Consider the following 17,494-nt stretch of genomic DNA (forward strand, 5'->3'; position numbering starts at 1 on the left):
AACGCTTGGTCATGACCATGCAATTTCATCAACCAACAATGACCATCTCATCTGCATATCTTATTGAAACCTCTCCTGCAAAACCCTGCCTATCCTCCTAATTCCCTCCACAATGTCCTCTTCCTCCTCCCATGCCCAACAAAGCCTACCGCCCCTCTTCAACAGGGCCTCGCTATAATTATTTGGACTCCCCCTGACTGCCATTGCGCCGGCAGATAGGAATCTAAGGTTATACTCTTCCAACGCAACCTTCGCGACTTGATCTGCCTCTATACCCTCCGGAAACACGATATACAGGAAGAAACCCCCTATCGTCTCTGCGGGTTTGTTGATCTCCCGACTTGAGGAGAGCGAGAGATATGGAAGGCCTGTATCGATCTGAACACCCAGTGGAACGAGACTCTCCCTTATGACTTCCCGCATAGCAAAACACCGAGACCGATACGTTGGGATTAACACGTCATTAATATGAGACGTTAGAGATCCACTTCGCAGAACATGTTCTATAAGAACAGAAGAGAATTGACCCGGTGCGCCTCCTGAAACTGTTGCGCCGCTTTTGACGATTAAATTTCAGCAGCCATCGGGACATAGGTAGAAAGGTAGGTTGGATCAAGGCCCGACTTACACTAAATTCAACCTCTTTATAAAAGCAGGCGTTGCTTCAGCCCAACCACATCTCAGACCAGGCCCAACGACTTTCGAGAAGGACCCGTTGCTCACTGCGTGGCCCCATTGGGTGTCTCCCTTTGGTAGTGAGGCGTCGATGTCGACGAGTCTTGGGGGTGGGGGTGATGGGTTCGATGTTGACGTAGACTTTTTGCCGTTCCCGTTGGCCAGAGGGGAGACAGAGGGCGATTCGAGCGCCCAAGAAAGAAAATCATAGCAATCATCCGTCACGAGCAGGGCATTGAATTCCCGCGCTAGTCTGACTAGACTCTCTCTTCGAGATAGAGTATATGTCTTCGCGCTGGGGTTACTGAACGTCGGCACGAGATATATGACATGCCGGTAGAGTTTCTCGTATCGAGGTGATTGCTTGAAGGAACTTCGGCGGTCTTTTTCCCCCTCAGCCTCTGTTTCAGCCTCCGCATCAACAAACTCCATCTGTCTCCGTAGAAACTGCACATCAAGACCCTCCTCATCCTCAGGAACACCAACCAACCGCCCCTGGAACCCCGCGTCCTCGAATATAGTACATGCATGGAAATAAGTAGGTTCAACCATCCAAATGCGTCGTGTGTATACGGGGTCTGTGAATGCTTCCATTATGGACGCGAGGTTTTGGGATGCGCCGTTTGTTATGCTTATGCGGTCCGAAGAGATGGGGTTTAGTTTCGTGCTCTCGTGGTGGTCATTCTGGGATGGTGATGGCTGGGACCGGAGAGAGTAAAGCTCAGAAAGCCAGGAAGCGACGCCCTTGCGCAAAGCTGGGTCGCCGATACTTGGTCCATAGAGCATAGAATCTGTTGCGCGGGTAGGGTTTGAAAGGGTCGCGAATGCGGCTTCCTGGAGGGCTTGGGATGGTAAGAGTCGTGGGGACGGCCATCCCTTCTGCAGGTCGATGAACTTTTCAGTTACGGTCATTGTGGAGAGGGTGGTTGGTGTTGCAAGACAACAAAGACAAGGGCCATCTATAAGGTACTTGATTTGTTTTTGAATGACTTAGGCACCTCTCTATACCCCAGGGTCGCCCTTACCTCAACGCGGCCAAGAGAGTCTCCCGCTTCATCGGCTATTCCTAATCGACTTTCATATCTGCGCCCCGCAGATAAGGAGTGTCTCTAGCTTCGTCCGATCTGATAGGCGTCATATCACCCTTGTCGCCCCTGTCGGACACGCTAGGACTCTAGAGTCCGATGACCCGCTAAATGGGATATCTGCTGATAACGCGTACTCAGGACAATATTATCGCATACGGACTGACTGGTCAAGATGGAATCTCGGACTCGGAAACCCGGCACCGGCACATGGAGATGAGGCGGGTGAGGGGACATGAGGTCCCGATGGATGAACAAAGCCAGGGTTGGAGTAAGAGGGGAAAGACAATTGTATTGCTATATCTACGTCAAAGACCCATTCAGTTGGTACATGATTGAGCAGTCTACAGCGCTTCAAGATCTCCAAACATTTTATCATTCAGTAATCATGCCCGAAATCCAGAAATCGCTCGACGCCGAGCAAGCCGAGTTCGACAAAGAAGTCGCGGGTATCGAAGCATGGTGGAGCTCAAGCGCAAAGCAGAGACAACTTAAGCGGTAGGTGATCAACCCATTGATTCTTCTTCGAGACTCCTTCAAACAATTGCTGATTCGGTTCATCGTATGGCAGTCCATACCCTGCAAGCCGCATCGCTGCCCTGCGAAGCTCAATCAAGCAGCATTACCCGTCCAGCGACATGGCTCTCAAACTATGGGAGCAGATGAACGAGCACCAGAAGAACGGTACTTGCGAGTTAACATTCGGTTGTACGGACCCGTTGCAGGCGGGTGTTATGGCGAAGCACCAGCAGGTATACCCTCCCTGTTATGCCTTAGCAGGCAAATACCATTACTCACTCCCAACTTTCACCAGACAATCTACGTATCCGGTGCCCTATGCGGGTACTCCCAAGTCAGCCAACCAGGAATGGATCACGCCGATTACCCCTGGGACACCGTCCCGGGCGTGGTAAACAAAGTCTTTCGATCACAGCAGTGGCAGGACCAGCGCCAGCGGCAATTCAGGTTCCTATACCCGAAGGAAGAGCGGGAGGGGCTGGATAATTTTGACTTTTTGACGCCAATTGTGGCGGATGGGGATATGGGGTTTGGTGGGCTTACTCATACGATGAAGATGACGAGGGCGTTTGTGGAGGCTGGTGTTGCGATGTTTCATTTGGACGATCTTGCTATTGGTATGCTATGTATATCCCCTTCACAGCAGCTGCATTGATGGCTCATGGTTTGAACAGGAACAAAGAAATTTACTACTGGTGAAGGACGCACTGTTGTTCCTACCAGCGAGTACCTATCGCGGTTGACTGTTGCGCGCATGCAGATTGACATTATGGGTGCAGAAACCGTAAGGCGTATCTTATGAGCCATTGCAACTTTACGGATGCTGATTATTATAGATGCTTCTGTGCCGCTGCGACACCGACCACTCGAGCTATATCACCTCCGTGACAGACTCCCGCGACCACGCCTGGATCTTGGGCGCAACAAAGCCCGTGGAGCCCCTGAGCAAGGTCCTATCTCAGGCCATGGCAGAGGGAAAGGACGTCCTCTCAGCCCAAAAGGAATGGCTATCGTCAGCCGACCTAAAGACTTTCGACGACGCAGTCGCGGCAGCTGCCTCCGACTCTAGCCTCGATGGCCTAAAGGCATACCAAGGCGCAATCAAGCAAGCCACAACAGCAACATCCACTCCCTCACTCACCGAGCGCAAAGCGCTAGCAACCCAACATCTCCCCGACACCAACGTTCTCTTCAACTGGGACCTCCCCCGCACCCCCGAGGGCTCATACCGCTGGGCACCCACCGTCGAAGCAGTCATAAGCCGCGCCCTCCTCGCCTCGGGGCTAGGCGAAGCAACCTGGGCGCGAATGGACTACCCCGTTAAAAGCGACATTGAAGACTTCCACCTCGGTGTTCGCACCGTGCATCCAGATCGCAAGTTTGCCTTCGGGTATACGGGCGGGTACGACTGGCTTAAGGCAGGCTGGACCGCGGACGAAGTCAAGGAGTTCCCGTGGGAGAGTTCGCAAAAGTACGGTATTGTCTGGCACGTTCAACCGATCTGGGCTCTTCAGGGACAGCGCCGTGCAACTGAGGATTTTAGTCGGTTGTGGCAGAGTGGTGGGATTGCGGCGTATATGAATGAGGTGCAGGGGCCGGAGCTGGGGATTATGTATCCCGGTTTGGAAAGTAGAGCGGTTGAGACGAAGAGTGAGATTGGAGAGGGGGGATATGCGAGGCTTAAGTTTAGTGGTGCTTATCTTGCTGATGCGTTGTTGGAGACGGCTACGATGGGGGTTGATGGGGTGCAGAAGAGTCTTGGGATGGGCGAGGGGGTTGTTAGGGGGCCGAAGACGAATAGGTTTGGTTAGATTTGTTTGTCCGGTTTTGTTCAGGTAATAGCATTTTGCAATTTATAGAGTTTCAGCTTCTGTTCAACGCCAGTTGCGAGTATCTGAGCGTACCTGTCGAGCCCCAAGAGTCCTTGAAGCACTACACTTGAGGGGGAAACCGATCATCTATGTGTTTCGACATCTGCCTAATTCGAGGTATATAATTCACCGAGTCAAGCAAGGTACGATATGCCAATGGCTACTGCAACGAAAGAACGACCCATGTCCCCTGGGCAACCAGTGCCGGTCGTGCCTGCCGGCTCGACCAAGTCCGTGAAGAATCACATACGGAAGTCGCCACACCTTAGGTTGTAAACCGCACCTGCCCAAGTCGGAACCAACATCCACCGCATGTGAAGAAAAGCGCGATGGTGTCGCTGAATAGTACAACTAGAAGGACCGATTCGGACCCCGTACTGGACCTACGGGGTTGGTGATGAACGTCCACAGGGACTAAGTTGATCCAGACTGACACTTGCACTAACTTAGAGAGGGCTTGTTATGATTTGGCTAAACGGGGAAACTGTCGTTTATGTTTTATGAGGCAGCACCATATCTATGGTCTTGCACTGTTTCTTGTCATAAGTTTGGTATATATATATATCTCCCTAGATATCTGAACCCTAGTTCTGTCCATAGCGAACCTTACACCAACCGAGCTCCTGATATCTCCTTTGCGGTTCCTCAAGGACTACTTGGATACAGTTCTCCAACTAGGACAGGACTATATCTCACCATACGTATCGAAAGTGCTGGTTTCTCACATGTCAGGATATCCAATAATAACAAGATTACGATTCGGGTACAACTTACCAAATTCTGAATATCAGTCAAATCCTTAAAGTCCGTATCATGGTGAACGGTCTCCCCAGCAGCTGCATCGCGCGCATCGCGTCGCTTGTTCTCGATCCAGCAAACGAGCATGTAAGCTGCTATAGTCAGGAGAGACAAGACATAGGAGCCTAGAATTGCGCCGATGCCGAGAGGGTAGAGCGGTGCTTGGTCAGACTTGAAGAATTGAGGGGAGATGATGTTTGATGCGCAGTAGGAAACGAACATCATGGCGTTTACGGTGACCTTTTTTGTGTGGCCCTGGATGGGCTTGTTAGACTTCTTCCATGTAGTAGAGGGGTTTGATGGACTTACTGCAGTGTTTGCACCCACAAGGCTAAGCCCAATGATATAAGGCCCCAAATAGAAGAAGGACATCCAGAGCGCAGCAAGTCTGCTATGTAAAGCATCGATCGGGAGAGTGTACAGAAACACCGTCGATATCAAACCAACAATAACACCAAATATCATGAATACGCCACGAAAGTGATACTGAGGCCAGTACTTCAGGGCAAGGAAGACACCGCCATTGCAGATATAACTCGAGGCCGTCTGGATTACCCCATTTGGAATCGTGAGGAGCGAGGATCGCTGCGCATTATATCCAAGACCTTTCACGATCAAGGGACTGAAGTTCGTTAGGCCGCCGTTGGGGATACTGATCCAGATGTTGAAGAGGAACATCAGCCAGACGCGCATGTCCAGGAATGCTTCAAGGACTTGTTCTTTTCTAAAGGTTTTATTCTCGATACCTTTCATCAACGGTTAGATGGTGATCCGTAGTCCTTGAACATTGTGTTTGAATGCTTACCTGTCTGATTTGCTCGTACTCTCTCGATCGAGATCGCCTTCTCGCGCTCATTGATAAACCTCGCTTTGACGGGGTTGTCAGGAAGGAATATCAGCAGTATAACTCCATAAGCAAAGGTTATGCTGCCACAAATCCAGAAGAAGCTTTGCCAGATGTGGAAGTTGTTGTTTTTGATGAACCCGATTCTATTAATCATTCTCAGAATAGTCCATTAGGCAGGATGCAAGGCATTGACTTACCCATATCCAATAGGACCAGTGAGACATGTTGAGAAACCGGTATACATAAGGCCATATCGCAGTGCTTGCTCCCTATTTTTCATCAGCACCAAAACCAAGTATATATCAGTCGAGGCTTAGACATACGGTCGCGTATACCACATAGACAAAATCAGCATATTACCAGGCATCACTGGAGCCTCCAACAATCCGAGAAGAAAACGGCACGCCATGAGTTGTGAGAACGTCTTTACAAAGCCCGATCCAATCAATACAATTCCCCACAACAGCGTCGCGATTGCCATGGTTTTAGCCAGAGGCAGCTTCTGCAGTAGGGAACCGGAAGGAAAGCACCAGACTAAATAGCCAAACTGGAGTCGAGATTAGGTTAGAATGCGTTCAAATGCAAAACAGTTCACACATACATAAAAAATGCTTCCAATCCAGGAATATTGATTTCCAACAAGATTGAGGTCAGTCTGCAGGCCGTAAAGTGCTGCCGTTCCGTGACTGACTTTGTCCATGGCCGGAAGAACGACGTTAAGAAATACAAGAGGAATAATTCGAAAGTCGAGCTTCCAGCGGAGCCGCCGGACTTCATCTTCAGTGAAGGCATCTTCGCCCTGAAATTTGTCCGCGAGCTCTGCTGCAATATCCCTACCGACAGGACCATTGTTTTTGTGGTCTTTCGGTATATCGTACACTTCACCTTGCATGTTTCCCGGATTGCTTTCCACGGGCTCCGCCATAGACATCGTTGGATCTGGCTTCTTGGCCATGCTGCTCTTGGTACTTAGCGGATCAACCGAGAAACATGGCATTGGAAGGAGGCTTTGCTTATATGAAGGAACATGTTATCTTGCGCATGTTCGAGCTCCTTGAGTACACCTGATAGGGCCTACTGATATCATATTGTTAGCTTGCGATTTAGGTGTTGTCGGATTCTCGAGTCCGATCCTCTTAGTGTGCTGATAATGATGCTGATCCTTATCATTGTAGCTCCCAGAGCTACCCCAAAGCCACAATTAGCCTATCAGGGTCTATCGCTGGAAGCACGATGATAACGGCACATGAGGAGTCTGGAGCGTACATTGTAAGTAGGCACTTATCCGGGGTGTTCACCATGCAACCACAACGCCTACCCCTAATTCGACCGAAGCTCTACTTTAGGTGGATTCCTTTGTCTCCAACTTGCCAAGCTAATAGATGAAGTACTGTCTGTGATCCAACCAGAAAGAAGAAGAGCCTAGCTCTCTTTATCTGTTGATGATAAGGTTGGGGTAGCTATGGCTGTCCAAGGCAGGCGCGGTGCTAATGTTGGATCTCCATTGCGTCCCCGCATCCTTCTTTCTTGCAATCAACGGCATTCATGATTTTCGGACTCGAGAGTCCGCGACATAGCATTCGAGATCATGAGCTGCACAAAACCTCATTCACTTGGGCCGAGGCCTGTGTCTCTTGATTTCAATTCGCACGAGTGGGACGGGACAGGGACCGGGGAACATGACACCCTTCCTCATCCGTCTAAACGCCCGAGAATATTAGCATGCAGAAGGTGTCGACATCGTAAACAGAAGGTTAAAACCTCCATTGCCATCATCATATCCGCAATTATGTACTGACCTGGGCGACCTAGTGCAATGGAGATGGCCAAAACCCGTGCTCCAATTGCCTGAGAGCAAATGAAGGTATCTAGGCAACCGTTCTGCATCCCTTGATGCGGTTAATGACAAGCCATCAGATTGTGAGCCTACAGAGCCTGCCTCTATCAGAACAAGGCACAGTGCAGAGTATGTGGAAGCCCTTCTACAACCCCAATATATGATGTTCATGGTATTACAGCTACGTAAAATTGCTCGAGCAAAAGGTCGCTCAGCTAGAGCACCTTGCGCCCGAAAATTCGACACAACAATTTCAAAATAGTCTTCTAACTTTGCAAGACACACAAAGCTACTTCTGCACCAGACCGGAGTCCGATGTACTCCGAGTCTTCTCCGAGGGAAGCTCTCAGAATCGTGAACAGATTACACCTCAATCCCATGTTGAATCTGCTGCGCCACCATACGGAAATGGTGTTTCTCATACAACTCGCATACAAATTTCAAGTTCACCTACATCGCAGAGTCGCCCGTCGCTTGTAGCCTCCATATCGGATGCCGGGAGTCCTCGCGCCCCTGGTAGCTCTTGCAGCAATATACCTCGCCGCGGAAGTGATGGATTTGAAGATCGAGCCACCCTGGAAGACTACCTCAACAAACTTGCAGTTTGGCCAAATTCGATACCAGAGTCTGTTGAGGAGCATCTAATCAATATATATTTCGATAACGCCAACATCCGATGGCCTTTTCTTTTGAAGAAAATATACTATACATGGCATGCAGCGTGGAAACAGGGTTCACTGGAAGGGCGAGCGAAAGGACTCTGGCAAGGGTTCTTCGTTAACATGGTAAGCATCTTAGGAATTTTGCTGACATCGAGCGTAAAGCTAATACATGTTATAATAGTTGTTTGCTGTCAGTCTGCTCCTTGACCCGAAAAGTCCAAGTAGTGTGCTATCGACTTCTCGAGTAAGTCCATAAAAAAGACAATACCTTTCTCTGGGCATACTACCTAACATGCGGAGAATTTCTATGATCAAGCCGTTGGGCACTACCTGCCTTTGGTCTTACAAACTCCTAGCCGCCTGCTACACGTTCAAGCCTACCTCATAATGGCTATCCATGCTATATTCTCACCGTCAACTGAACAAATCGTCCTCACAGTTTCCGCGGCCGTTCGTTACTGCGTTCTTTCTCAATTCCATCTTGTAGAAGCAGAACCAGAACCCAGGGACAATGAGGCTAGGATGGAAATCCAAATGCGGCGAAGAGCCTTTTGGTCTTCTTACGCACTTGATCGACTTGCTTGTGGAGTCTTTCGACTGCCATATTCCGTAGCAGATGCTAATATTACGGTTCCGGTGAGCGCAACACCTCTGTTTACTTTAGGAATACTCTCCCTGACTACTTCAGCTGTTCGATAACATCGATGATTCCCGAATATCCGAGGCGTCACCCATCTCAGATGGGCCGCTTGTGCATACCTCTGTTTCTTCAACTCTCCACCGCGAGCGATGCCTCCGAATTCAATCAGAGATCTTGAACATGACAACACGATCGGGCTATTCGCTTTTGGATCCTGATTTCCTTTCAACTTGGCGACTTTATATACTCTCGAAACTGGAAAACTGGCGCTCGAACCTTCAGAAAGCTGCGGATACAAACTCCAAGCGCCCAACTGATGAGCGATGGCTTCAGATTACTTACAATTTGTGTCTGCTTCTTCTACATATGCCCAACAGAGTCAACGTGCGAGGCCCCGCTGGGGACTGGGCCCTCCAAGCGAGTCTGCAGACAATCATGATATTCCGGAAGTTCCAGGGCTACAAAACGATACCTCACCCTTGGCTTGGTGTAAGTTCTCCAAACTAACCGTTCCTAAATATCCCGGTTCTCATTGGACTTCTAGCTTGTCAGTCAGTTTTCTGTTGGCATTACTATGCTCTACTGTCTCTGGGCGACACCTCCCAAGTTCCGCACTAATGCGTATAACGCAAAGAGCATCCTCGGCGCGACAAGGGCTTGCTCCAACAACCTGACTATCATCGCCGAGCGATGGGAGCAAGCAAAAGATTTGCTTGATGTCTTTGAACTTCTTGCAACCGAGGTCCCCCTCGTCGAACAGCCACCAACATCTCCCGTTCAAGCTCGTAGTGGTCGCGCAATCAAACGGATTGGAGAAGAGACAGTCAGCGATATTCGCGAGAAACTACCTGCAGTAAGCTTAATAGTGCTGAATCGCGATGTCCTAGGGATGATTGAGCAGATGATTATCGAGGACTTTCCACACGATGACACTATTGTTGAGAGTGTGCCAGGCGGCCAGCCTAATCCTAATACTAATACTGCTGGCACTATATCTACAGGGCCGATCTTCGAAAGTACTACACTAGATTACTACCCTTCAGGTATATATGGCATGGAACCGCCTGCTGGCCAGTTGGATGGAATATGGATGGAGCAAGGCTTAGAGTTTCCTACGGCGTTTCCGGACTATGATATGTTCTAGTTTAATCGCACGTTGTATTTGTCTTCGGTCTCCCGACTTTACCTAAACCGTTCCCATACATTCGATCAAATCTTGAGTGCTGTCCGACGAAGAGGGCTATGCGCGTGGTCAGGTGATGGCCTTGCCCTACTTCAGGTTTCTCGTCCGGGCAGTTGGTGGCGGTTTCAGGTTCCACCGAGTTTCCAAATGTCTGTGTCCAATGAATCACGAATTAGGAAGATAAGCAAAAAACATGGTCGGATGTAATTATTCTATTCCCAGTAATTATATTCTCAGTTCTTTTAGAGAGCTAACATAACGCCTGGTAGACTTCAGTAAAGGCAAACCCTCATATCTCGCTTTCTCCCAGGTATTCCAGCCGAAACTCCCCTCCTAGCCTTGTTTGGGCTTCAGCTGTCTATTTCGCAAGCCTGTATCCAACACCTCATACACTGGTACCCTTCAAATTAGGCGTGTACAGTATGTCTATATTAGGGAACACTGGGCAGTCATACTCTCCTATTTTTTGTTTGCCTGTGGCCGGTTTCCAGGCGCCAGCGACATGGGCACGAAGGGCGACGAGAGCTACTTGTAACTCCAAACAAAGGGACTTCCCGATGCAACTCTCGCCCTCAGCACTAAGTTAGCTAACATAAGGCGGAATAGGACACGCTTGTGAGAACTGACAGGGATATCCGTGACTCATTCATTGACGGCAAAGGCTACCTGCATACATGACAAACGACCTCTTCAAATCTCTGTCATGACACGCTCCCTCTGACGCTCGATTTACCCACTTTTGATCTCACCAGTGTCAAAGATTCCTGCTGCACATTGGTCCTGTCATCTCTGCTCCATCTGGGTCAACTGGATGAGATGGACATCGCAAGAGAACCTTACAGTCTACAAACGACACATGCAGTTGGGGGCGGCAGTCCGACTCGCACCCAACCTCGTCAGCCTAAACTGTTTCGACGAAGGATTGAAAAAGGTCTACCAGGGGGGGTTCCCAAAACCAATCTTCTATAAGCGGGGTTTTGCAATCTACAAGTAGGTACCTCAACAACTGACGATGGCACAGAACAATGCTGACTCGTGGGACATCGCGAGCAGCACCGAGAACATATTCACCTTCGAGGATAACGCAACCCATTCGACGAGAAAAAGGATAATCTCGAATACATTTTCCAAGACCTTTGTCCTTGCATCACCCACTGCCCAGGCCGCGACGCGCGATGTCCTATTCAATGGATACCTTCGGATTCTAGGCAGAGCCGCGGACGAAAAGAAGCCGATCAAAGTGCTAGAGCTCAACTATGCGTACTCGATGGACACATTCACCCAGTGGCAGTACGGGAGATCCCTAGCGAGCAACCTCCTTGTCAATGAGAAGGAGAGAAGACTGTACCTCGACGGGTTCTTCGCACCCTACCCTTCGCTCTTCTGGCAATACTACTTCCCTGATCTCGCGAGCTTCTTGCGGAAAATCGGGCTGTTTCTAATACCCCAGTCGGTCGATACCAAATTCCGAGCAATTGAAGATTGGAACCTCGAGAAATGCGACGGCGCGCAGCATCTTCTTGCCAGCAAGAGGCAAGTATCAGACGAGGACCGCCCCGTCGTATTCGAGCAGGCCCTAAATTCAATGAGCGAGGCATCATTAAGCGACAAGAACTATCCACGGCGCCTGGAAATCGCAAGAGACATGTTCGCGCACAACTCAGCTGCCTTCGAAACAAGCGGAAACACAGAGACATACCTCTTCTACGAAATGTGCCGCCATCCAGAATGGCAGGCTAGGCTCCGTGCCGAGTTGCAAGCCCTCAGTCCCAGTCTCCGACACCACAGAAGACAGCAGGACATCGAGGTTGACGATATCCCTGACCCGAAGGCCATTGAGGCTCTGCCGATCCTCCACGCAATCCTTACAGAAACCCTCCGCCTCTGGCCGTCTGTGCCAGGTGGTCAACCGCGCGTCGTCCCAAATCCATGCTCGCTGGGCGGGTACGACAATATCCCCGCCGGCACAATTGTGCAGTCATACGCATTTTCGCTGCACCAAACGCCCGACGTATTCCCTGACCCGCAGGAGTGGAAGCCAGAGCGCTGGCTAGACGCTTCCCCGGAACAACTGGCGACAATGAAGCGATGGTTTTGGCCGTTCAGTAGTGGCGGGCGGATGTGTATTGGGAGTAACTTTGCCTACTACTGTAAGACACAAGTTTATGGAATTGGATGAGAAAGAACGCTAATGAAGATGTGCAATAGCTATGAAGTACCTCGTCGCAACGGTCTACGCAAACTTCACCACGACCATCCATGACCATGGATCTATGGAGCTGCAGGATTCCTATCTGGCTGGGCCGAAGGGGCACCGGCTGGAATTGATGTTTCATCATCTCACTCCTCAGGATACGGGCTGCGAAGCTTATATCGACGGAATCTGGGCCCATGGTAGATAATGCCGGGGGTGGGCTGTGATATGATACATGTCTCGCTGACCACTGGATGACTCTTCGATATGGAGCAGTGAGATATAGCGTTAGTTATCTTGGTAATGCTGAATTGTATTTTTGAATTCAAAATCCATGGAAGCGTGATTATTGTTCGATTGATTGTTTTTGCCTTCGTCCTCTATTTTCTAGGAATACTATTCACAGAGTAAAATAGGGTGGGGGTGATGCTACTCCTTGGCCTCGATACATCAGAATTACCACGAAGAATAGTTCTACCGATAGGGCTTAGATAGCAACCAGGCTAGTTCAAGGCAACGAGTCGAGCAGCTCCATCAGTGGAGTCAAAAAAGAGTATCGCAGGATTTAGTCTAGTAGTTGGAGACTGCAGCTTATCGGAACCAGATCCCATGCAGCTTGCTTTTTAATCCTCGGTACTTGGGCCACATGTTCGTAGCTCAGAGAGTGTACAGCATATCTACTATGGACCACTAGGTGAGTTCGAGTCTCCTGAATAAAGCAATGGCTGCAGCATCCCGGCCTGCAGGCAGTATATCGCGCGTATAAGAAGGAGGAACCACGGCTGGTCGGAGTGAGCAGACATGATGAGGTCATTCCTATTTGAGCTGCGATGGCATTGCCTACCTAATAAGGGACCTTCCTCTTGAACTTGGGTACCTGGTGGGTTTTGATTGCGATACGCGGACGGACATGCCTCTGCCCACTATGCTCGCATGCTGCCGTTGGAGCTCCTGACCGGGGCATTCCAACGACTGTGTCCTACAACAACGGGAGCGACCTTGATGATAGTCCGTTGATATTTCCTTTTTCAAGGTCCAATTTGCCTATCATATCTCATTCAAGTGTTGTGCTAAATCAGACCCAATTGCGCTAAACATACAAAAGAAAACAAACGACCCAGGTATAAAGCGTCAGGATCCGAACTCCAATACATCAAGATAACTCCTCTCAGCTTTAGAGACTTTGCATACTCTGGACAAAACTCGATACCGTCTTTCGAATTCGTGCCAGCCCCAATGCTGTACCGATTGTATCGAGCATTCATCTTTATATATCAACTCAGCTCCGCGTCGTGGCCGTCCCTCGCCCACAACATCTTGACTCTTTAGCGACGGCAGAGCCAAAGTAGTCGCTTGCTCCAGAACGCAGGATAATCTCTGGTGTGAGCGCACAGCCGCTACCACAGCTCGGGGCACTCCTTAGAAACACGGCGAGAACCTCAAGGCAGGGGTTTTGGTACGCATAAAATATCGCCGTCTTGCCATCTTTGTCACGCGCTGAACAGCTCGTTCCGTCGTCGTTTTGGAGGAGGATTTCGACCATATCGGGCGAGGCGCCTTGGGCGGCAATGTGCAGGGGTGTTTGGCCTTTGTCGTCGCGGGCTGAACGGGAGATGAGGTTGTAGGAGAGGAGGAGACGAAGGGTTGAGGTTTCGTTGTGGTGAGCGGCGAGGTGTAGGGCTGTTTGACCGGATGGGTTTATTGATTTGAGGAGGGCGGGTGTGGCAGCGTGGGTTTGTTCGATGAGAGCGTTGTCGCCGGTTGCGGCGGCGTAGAGGAGAGGAAGCGCCATCTTATTCCGTCTGGATGAGGACCTTGAGTGTAAGTCAGGTAGGAAGTGTTGATGAAGATGGATGAGAGGATGGTGGTGGGTTCTCGAATATAACCGCCACCGCAGATTCTTACCACATCATTCTAGGCAAGAGACCACTCGAGCAGTTGCTGTAGCTGGCCTAGCTGGTCGCAAGTGCAACCCGCCCAGAGCATTCTCCGAGGCAGCCACTAACCAATCTACTCTAGCTCAGTCCTGTATACAAGCCTATCGCAGCAGAGAATCCACCCACGTGTGTCCGGGGTCAGCGCTACACTGCATAAGCTTTACTCCACAGCCATAGATGGCCAGCAGTACCGATGGCCATGAAGGCTATTTAGCAGCAAACTTGCGGCAGAGACGCAGTCTAGTTTCACTTTCATTAGTTGTTGCTGTCAACTACCACTGTCAACATGACTCAGACTACGTTCTGCCCCACAGGATACGGAGGAGACGTACTCAGCCCGCGGTCCCCGGTTGCATGCAATTAGCCCAATTACCCGACGACTGAGACTCGGTTCGGCCGGGCAGTGCTCCAGTTCGGGGGTGGCCGATCCAGTCCAGATCCCGTTCCCAAGAAGAGTCAAGTCAACTCAAGCATCGGGAGACAGATTTTCCGGATCTATAGCCAGCTGTCGGCGCTGGAATGTGGCCAGTGCTGGCTGTGCCATTGTTCTGTGGGTACGGAATCCATCCCCGTCCCCGCCGGAAAACCTCCTTATTTTTGACAGGAGAGTCGAGAATGGTCGCGGCCAAACTACACAGTACATTGAAGCTACAAGAATGAGCCTTGGCTTCTCAATATGGTCAAAGTGACAGCAGTCAAACCCCAGTCCGCTCGGGTAAATCCGGGTTGGGCTGGCTGCGAATGCCGTTCGCTCAATTGAGCCTTTTCCTGCCGCTGCTGCCCTAACTCATGGCGTCTTAGACTCTGCATTCTAGTTCACTAACAAAGGTACTACACGCTAAAGAGCTTAGCATTACGAATACGATGCCAGTCTAAAACGCCTAGTCCCGGACTCGAGTCGAGGCGAATGAGGCAAAAGAAACGCAGAAAAAATTGGCAGTAATGCGATGCTAGACTAGACAGAGTCGAAGGATTTTCTAGCCCTCTGCCTAACAGAGATTACCGCCCCAAGTGTCAGACTCTAATCGCCTTGTTTGGAGTTCCTGGCTTCCCCCTTTCACAGTTTCACTTCACTTCCTTGCTTTTTCTTTCTAGGTTCATGATCTAACCTTGGAGGCTTTCAACTCTATCTATTTCTAAACTATTTATATCTTGCAAGGCATAACAAGGTCCGCCTGTCATTTGAGGCTCGAGATTTTTGTCGCCAATGGCCAACTCCACCTCCACACACCCCAACCACAGGCACTTTCAAAGCTCCGACGGGGTTATTATCCTTGTCCTTGGGGCCCTGATTTTCGTGACGTTCGCGTTGGGGTTGGTTAGTCAGGTATACTTTTACCCTCCATCCATTTTACTACTATTCTTTTTCGTCAATGGCCTGGTTCTGACATTTATGTGCCGTAGCTTTGCGACAGATCAATCCCCCTATTCAGCTACTTCTTCCGCCCGCGGAAACAATACTACGAGTTCACCCCCGAGTACACAGACGCCGACAACCACAACAACAACTCCAACAACAGCGATACAGACTCAACATACGGCCTCGCCCTCGATACATCCTCCGGCTCAAACCATAAAATGGCCGACCTTGAATCGGGCCTTGTTCATGCTTCCCCTATACCGTCTCTCCCGCCGTCAAGCTCGGGTAGTATGCGCGGGAGTTCGATTTCTGGACCGAGGCCGTCGCTCGGTCTGCCTCGGCGCAGCACGACGAGATATGGGGACTTGAAGCAGCATGTTTTGGATGTTAATGGGGTTAGGAAGATGGTTCTTGTTGTTGGTGGGGATGATGAGCAGGCGCGCGCGGGGTCAGGGAGTAATGCGGGTGGGAGCGGAGAGGACCACCGGACTCAAGAGGGTCAGGATGAACTTGATCAGGGGACTGATGAGTATTCAGCTTGGTACTCGCGTTGGACTAGATTCCAGGGGGCATTGCGGATGCAGCGCCAGCTCGAGCAGCATCAACGGCACCAGGAGAACAACCACTCAGAAGAGGGCGAGGGTGGGAACACGCCGTTGTTAGGACCCTGGGATTGAGTTCGAACTTCAGAGTTCAAATGAAAACTCATTCTATCTACGAAATGGAGAGGGTTCCGTCGCAATCATATGCCGGGCCAAGAATCCTGGAGTTATGACCGCGCCATTCCCAGTCTTGCAAGCTATATCAGCCGGGGTCATTCGCTGGGTTCTTCAATTCCCAGGGGAAGCTAGCATCGTGTATCCCCACGTCGAATATGAGGGCATGGTGAACAGATACCTGCCCCTTCACAAAGCGTACGATCGGCTCGAATGCACTGGACTCAACGGGACAGGAGCGGATGGGACCATGTCGAGGACATCCCCTCGAGGAATGGAGAGGACGAGTACGTCTACCTTACCGGCGCCTAATGGAACCTGAACCTGAAGTCTCCCACGCAGTCTGATCAGGGTTCATTGGTTTGGACTGGCTCGCACCTGCACCTGCATCTAGCAGAATCGCATCTAGAGCCTCAATGCTCTTCCACCGCAAGCCCGCAAGCCCGATTCTCCTCCAAGATCTCTCCTTCGTCAAGAACGCCCAAGTTCCCACCAACCACCTAATCCCTTCCGCCCCTGCCAAACTACCGAACCTCAGCAAAAGCCAATTGGATGAGTGGATCGAGACGTTCTTGAGGGCGGCGACGGCAAGGCTGGGAATACCCTGACACTGTCGAGTCGAGGCAGGTTCTTCTTAAACGCAGAGGGAGTGGGGGACCTGCGTATACTGTAGCGCGCCGGGGTAGCGCCGTGGGATTCAATGTGGTATCTCCCAGAGGGCTCACGGATAGGTCCTCTCTTTGGCTTTGGGGGAGTATTGCCTTTTGAATTCCATACGATGCTGAGTTTGGCTCTAGAGTCAGCAATCAGACGGCATTTTATGCGTGTAATGTGTCACGCGTGTCTAATTTAGCTCCGGCTCAATAGACTACCTGCCTACTGCATGAAACATCAAATCTGTGTGCCACTTCCACGGCCGTTGTTAGCGACTTGAATGTATTCGTACGATAGAGAGGAAATATAGCACCTAGCAAATTGCACTCCTCTCCTCGAAGAAACTACCCTCAACAGTTCTGACTAGCATCAAATCCGGTAACATAAATCGACGCGAGAGTCGGCGTGGTTAGCCGGCATGTGAGCGTCGTGGTCGAAGACGTTGCCGGAAACACAAAACGTGCCGAAGCCCACAGGAAACGACTCTGCGCCAGGCGGACGGTAGCTCCGGAACCA

At 50.5% G+C, this 17,494-nt stretch overlaps 7 protein-coding genes across 7 annotated transcripts; 4 read left to right on the plus strand and 3 right to left on the minus strand.

Moving 5' to 3' along the window:
- Nucleotides 1-60: 60 nt before the first annotated feature.
- BDV14DRAFT_211812 (aminotransferase) lies at nucleotides 61-1,587 on the minus strand (the record flags this gene model as incomplete). The annotated part of the gene is made up of 2 exons (XM_073776175.1): nucleotides 61-556; nucleotides 629-1,587. 2 exons carry the CDS (start codon nucleotides 1,585-1,587, stop codon nucleotides 61-63), a joined length of 1,455 nt encoding a protein of 484 aa, XP_073623149.1.
- Nucleotides 1,588-2,148: 561 nt separating this feature from the next.
- BDV14DRAFT_204932 (isocitrate lyase) lies at nucleotides 2,149-4,090 on the plus strand (the record flags this gene model as incomplete). Its single annotated transcript, XM_073774621.1, has 5 exons — nucleotides 2,149-2,258; nucleotides 2,332-2,512; nucleotides 2,575-2,896; nucleotides 2,954-3,063; nucleotides 3,116-4,090. The coding sequence occupies 5 exons, from the start codon at nucleotides 2,149-2,151 to the stop codon at nucleotides 4,088-4,090; spliced, it is 1,698 nt and encodes a 565-aa protein (XP_073623150.1).
- A 752-nt stretch (nucleotides 4,091-4,842) lies between these two features.
- On the minus strand, nucleotides 4,843-6,750 carry BDV14DRAFT_204933 (major facilitator superfamily domain-containing protein; the record flags this gene model as incomplete). Its single annotated transcript, XM_073774622.1, has 7 exons — nucleotides 4,843-4,863; nucleotides 4,925-5,203; nucleotides 5,258-5,694; nucleotides 5,754-5,938; nucleotides 5,993-6,064; nucleotides 6,119-6,342; nucleotides 6,397-6,750. The coding sequence occupies 7 exons, from the start codon at nucleotides 6,748-6,750 to the stop codon at nucleotides 4,843-4,845; spliced, it is 1,572 nt and encodes a 523-aa protein (XP_073623151.1).
- A 1,931-nt stretch (nucleotides 6,751-8,681) lies between these two features.
- On the plus strand, nucleotides 8,682-10,454 carry BDV14DRAFT_204934 (fungal specific transcription factor domain-containing protein; the record flags this gene model as incomplete). The annotated part of the gene is made up of 4 exons (XM_073774623.1): nucleotides 8,682-8,930; nucleotides 8,983-9,423; nucleotides 9,479-9,977; nucleotides 10,387-10,454. The coding sequence occupies 4 exons, from the start codon at nucleotides 8,682-8,684 to the stop codon at nucleotides 10,452-10,454; spliced, it is 1,257 nt and encodes a 418-aa protein (XP_073623152.1).
- Nucleotides 10,455-10,674: 220 nt separating this feature from the next.
- BDV14DRAFT_211813 (cytochrome P450) lies at nucleotides 10,675-12,519 on the plus strand (the record flags this gene model as incomplete). The annotated part of the gene is made up of 4 exons (XM_073776176.1): nucleotides 10,675-10,699; nucleotides 10,870-11,107; nucleotides 11,171-12,267; nucleotides 12,326-12,519. 4 exons carry the CDS (start codon nucleotides 10,675-10,677, stop codon nucleotides 12,517-12,519), a joined length of 1,554 nt encoding a protein of 517 aa, XP_073623153.1.
- Nucleotides 12,520-13,243: 724 nt separating this feature from the next.
- Nucleotides 13,244-14,159, minus strand: BDV14DRAFT_183117 (ankyrin repeat domain-containing protein). The gene has a single exon (XM_073770334.1). The coding sequence runs from the start codon at nucleotides 14,101-14,103 to the stop codon at nucleotides 13,591-13,593; it is 513 nt and encodes a 170-aa protein (XP_073623154.1). The 5' UTR covers nucleotides 14,104-14,159; the 3' UTR covers nucleotides 13,244-13,590.
- A 1,296-nt stretch (nucleotides 14,160-15,455) lies between these two features.
- BDV14DRAFT_204937 (uncharacterized protein) lies at nucleotides 15,456-16,285 on the plus strand (the record flags this gene model as incomplete). The annotated part of the gene is made up of 2 exons (XM_073774624.1): nucleotides 15,456-15,575; nucleotides 15,653-16,285. 2 exons carry the CDS (start codon nucleotides 15,456-15,458, stop codon nucleotides 16,283-16,285), a joined length of 753 nt encoding a protein of 250 aa, XP_073623155.1.
- Between the last annotated feature and the right edge of the window lie 1,209 nt (nucleotides 16,286-17,494).

Source organism: Aspergillus stella-maris (assembly GCF_047715825.1).
Source record: "Aspergillus stella-maris strain CBS 113639 unplaced genomic scaffold BDV14scaffold_84, whole genome shotgun sequence".
NCBI classification, from domain to species: domain Eukaryota; kingdom Fungi; phylum Ascomycota; class Eurotiomycetes; order Eurotiales; family Aspergillaceae; genus Aspergillus; species Aspergillus stella-maris.

Coding starts and splice junctions, on each gene's coding strand:
- BDV14DRAFT_183117 (XM_073770334.1), bottom strand. CDS start 14,103: ATGGCGCTTCCTCTCCTCTACGCCGCCGCAACCGGCGACAACGCTCTC.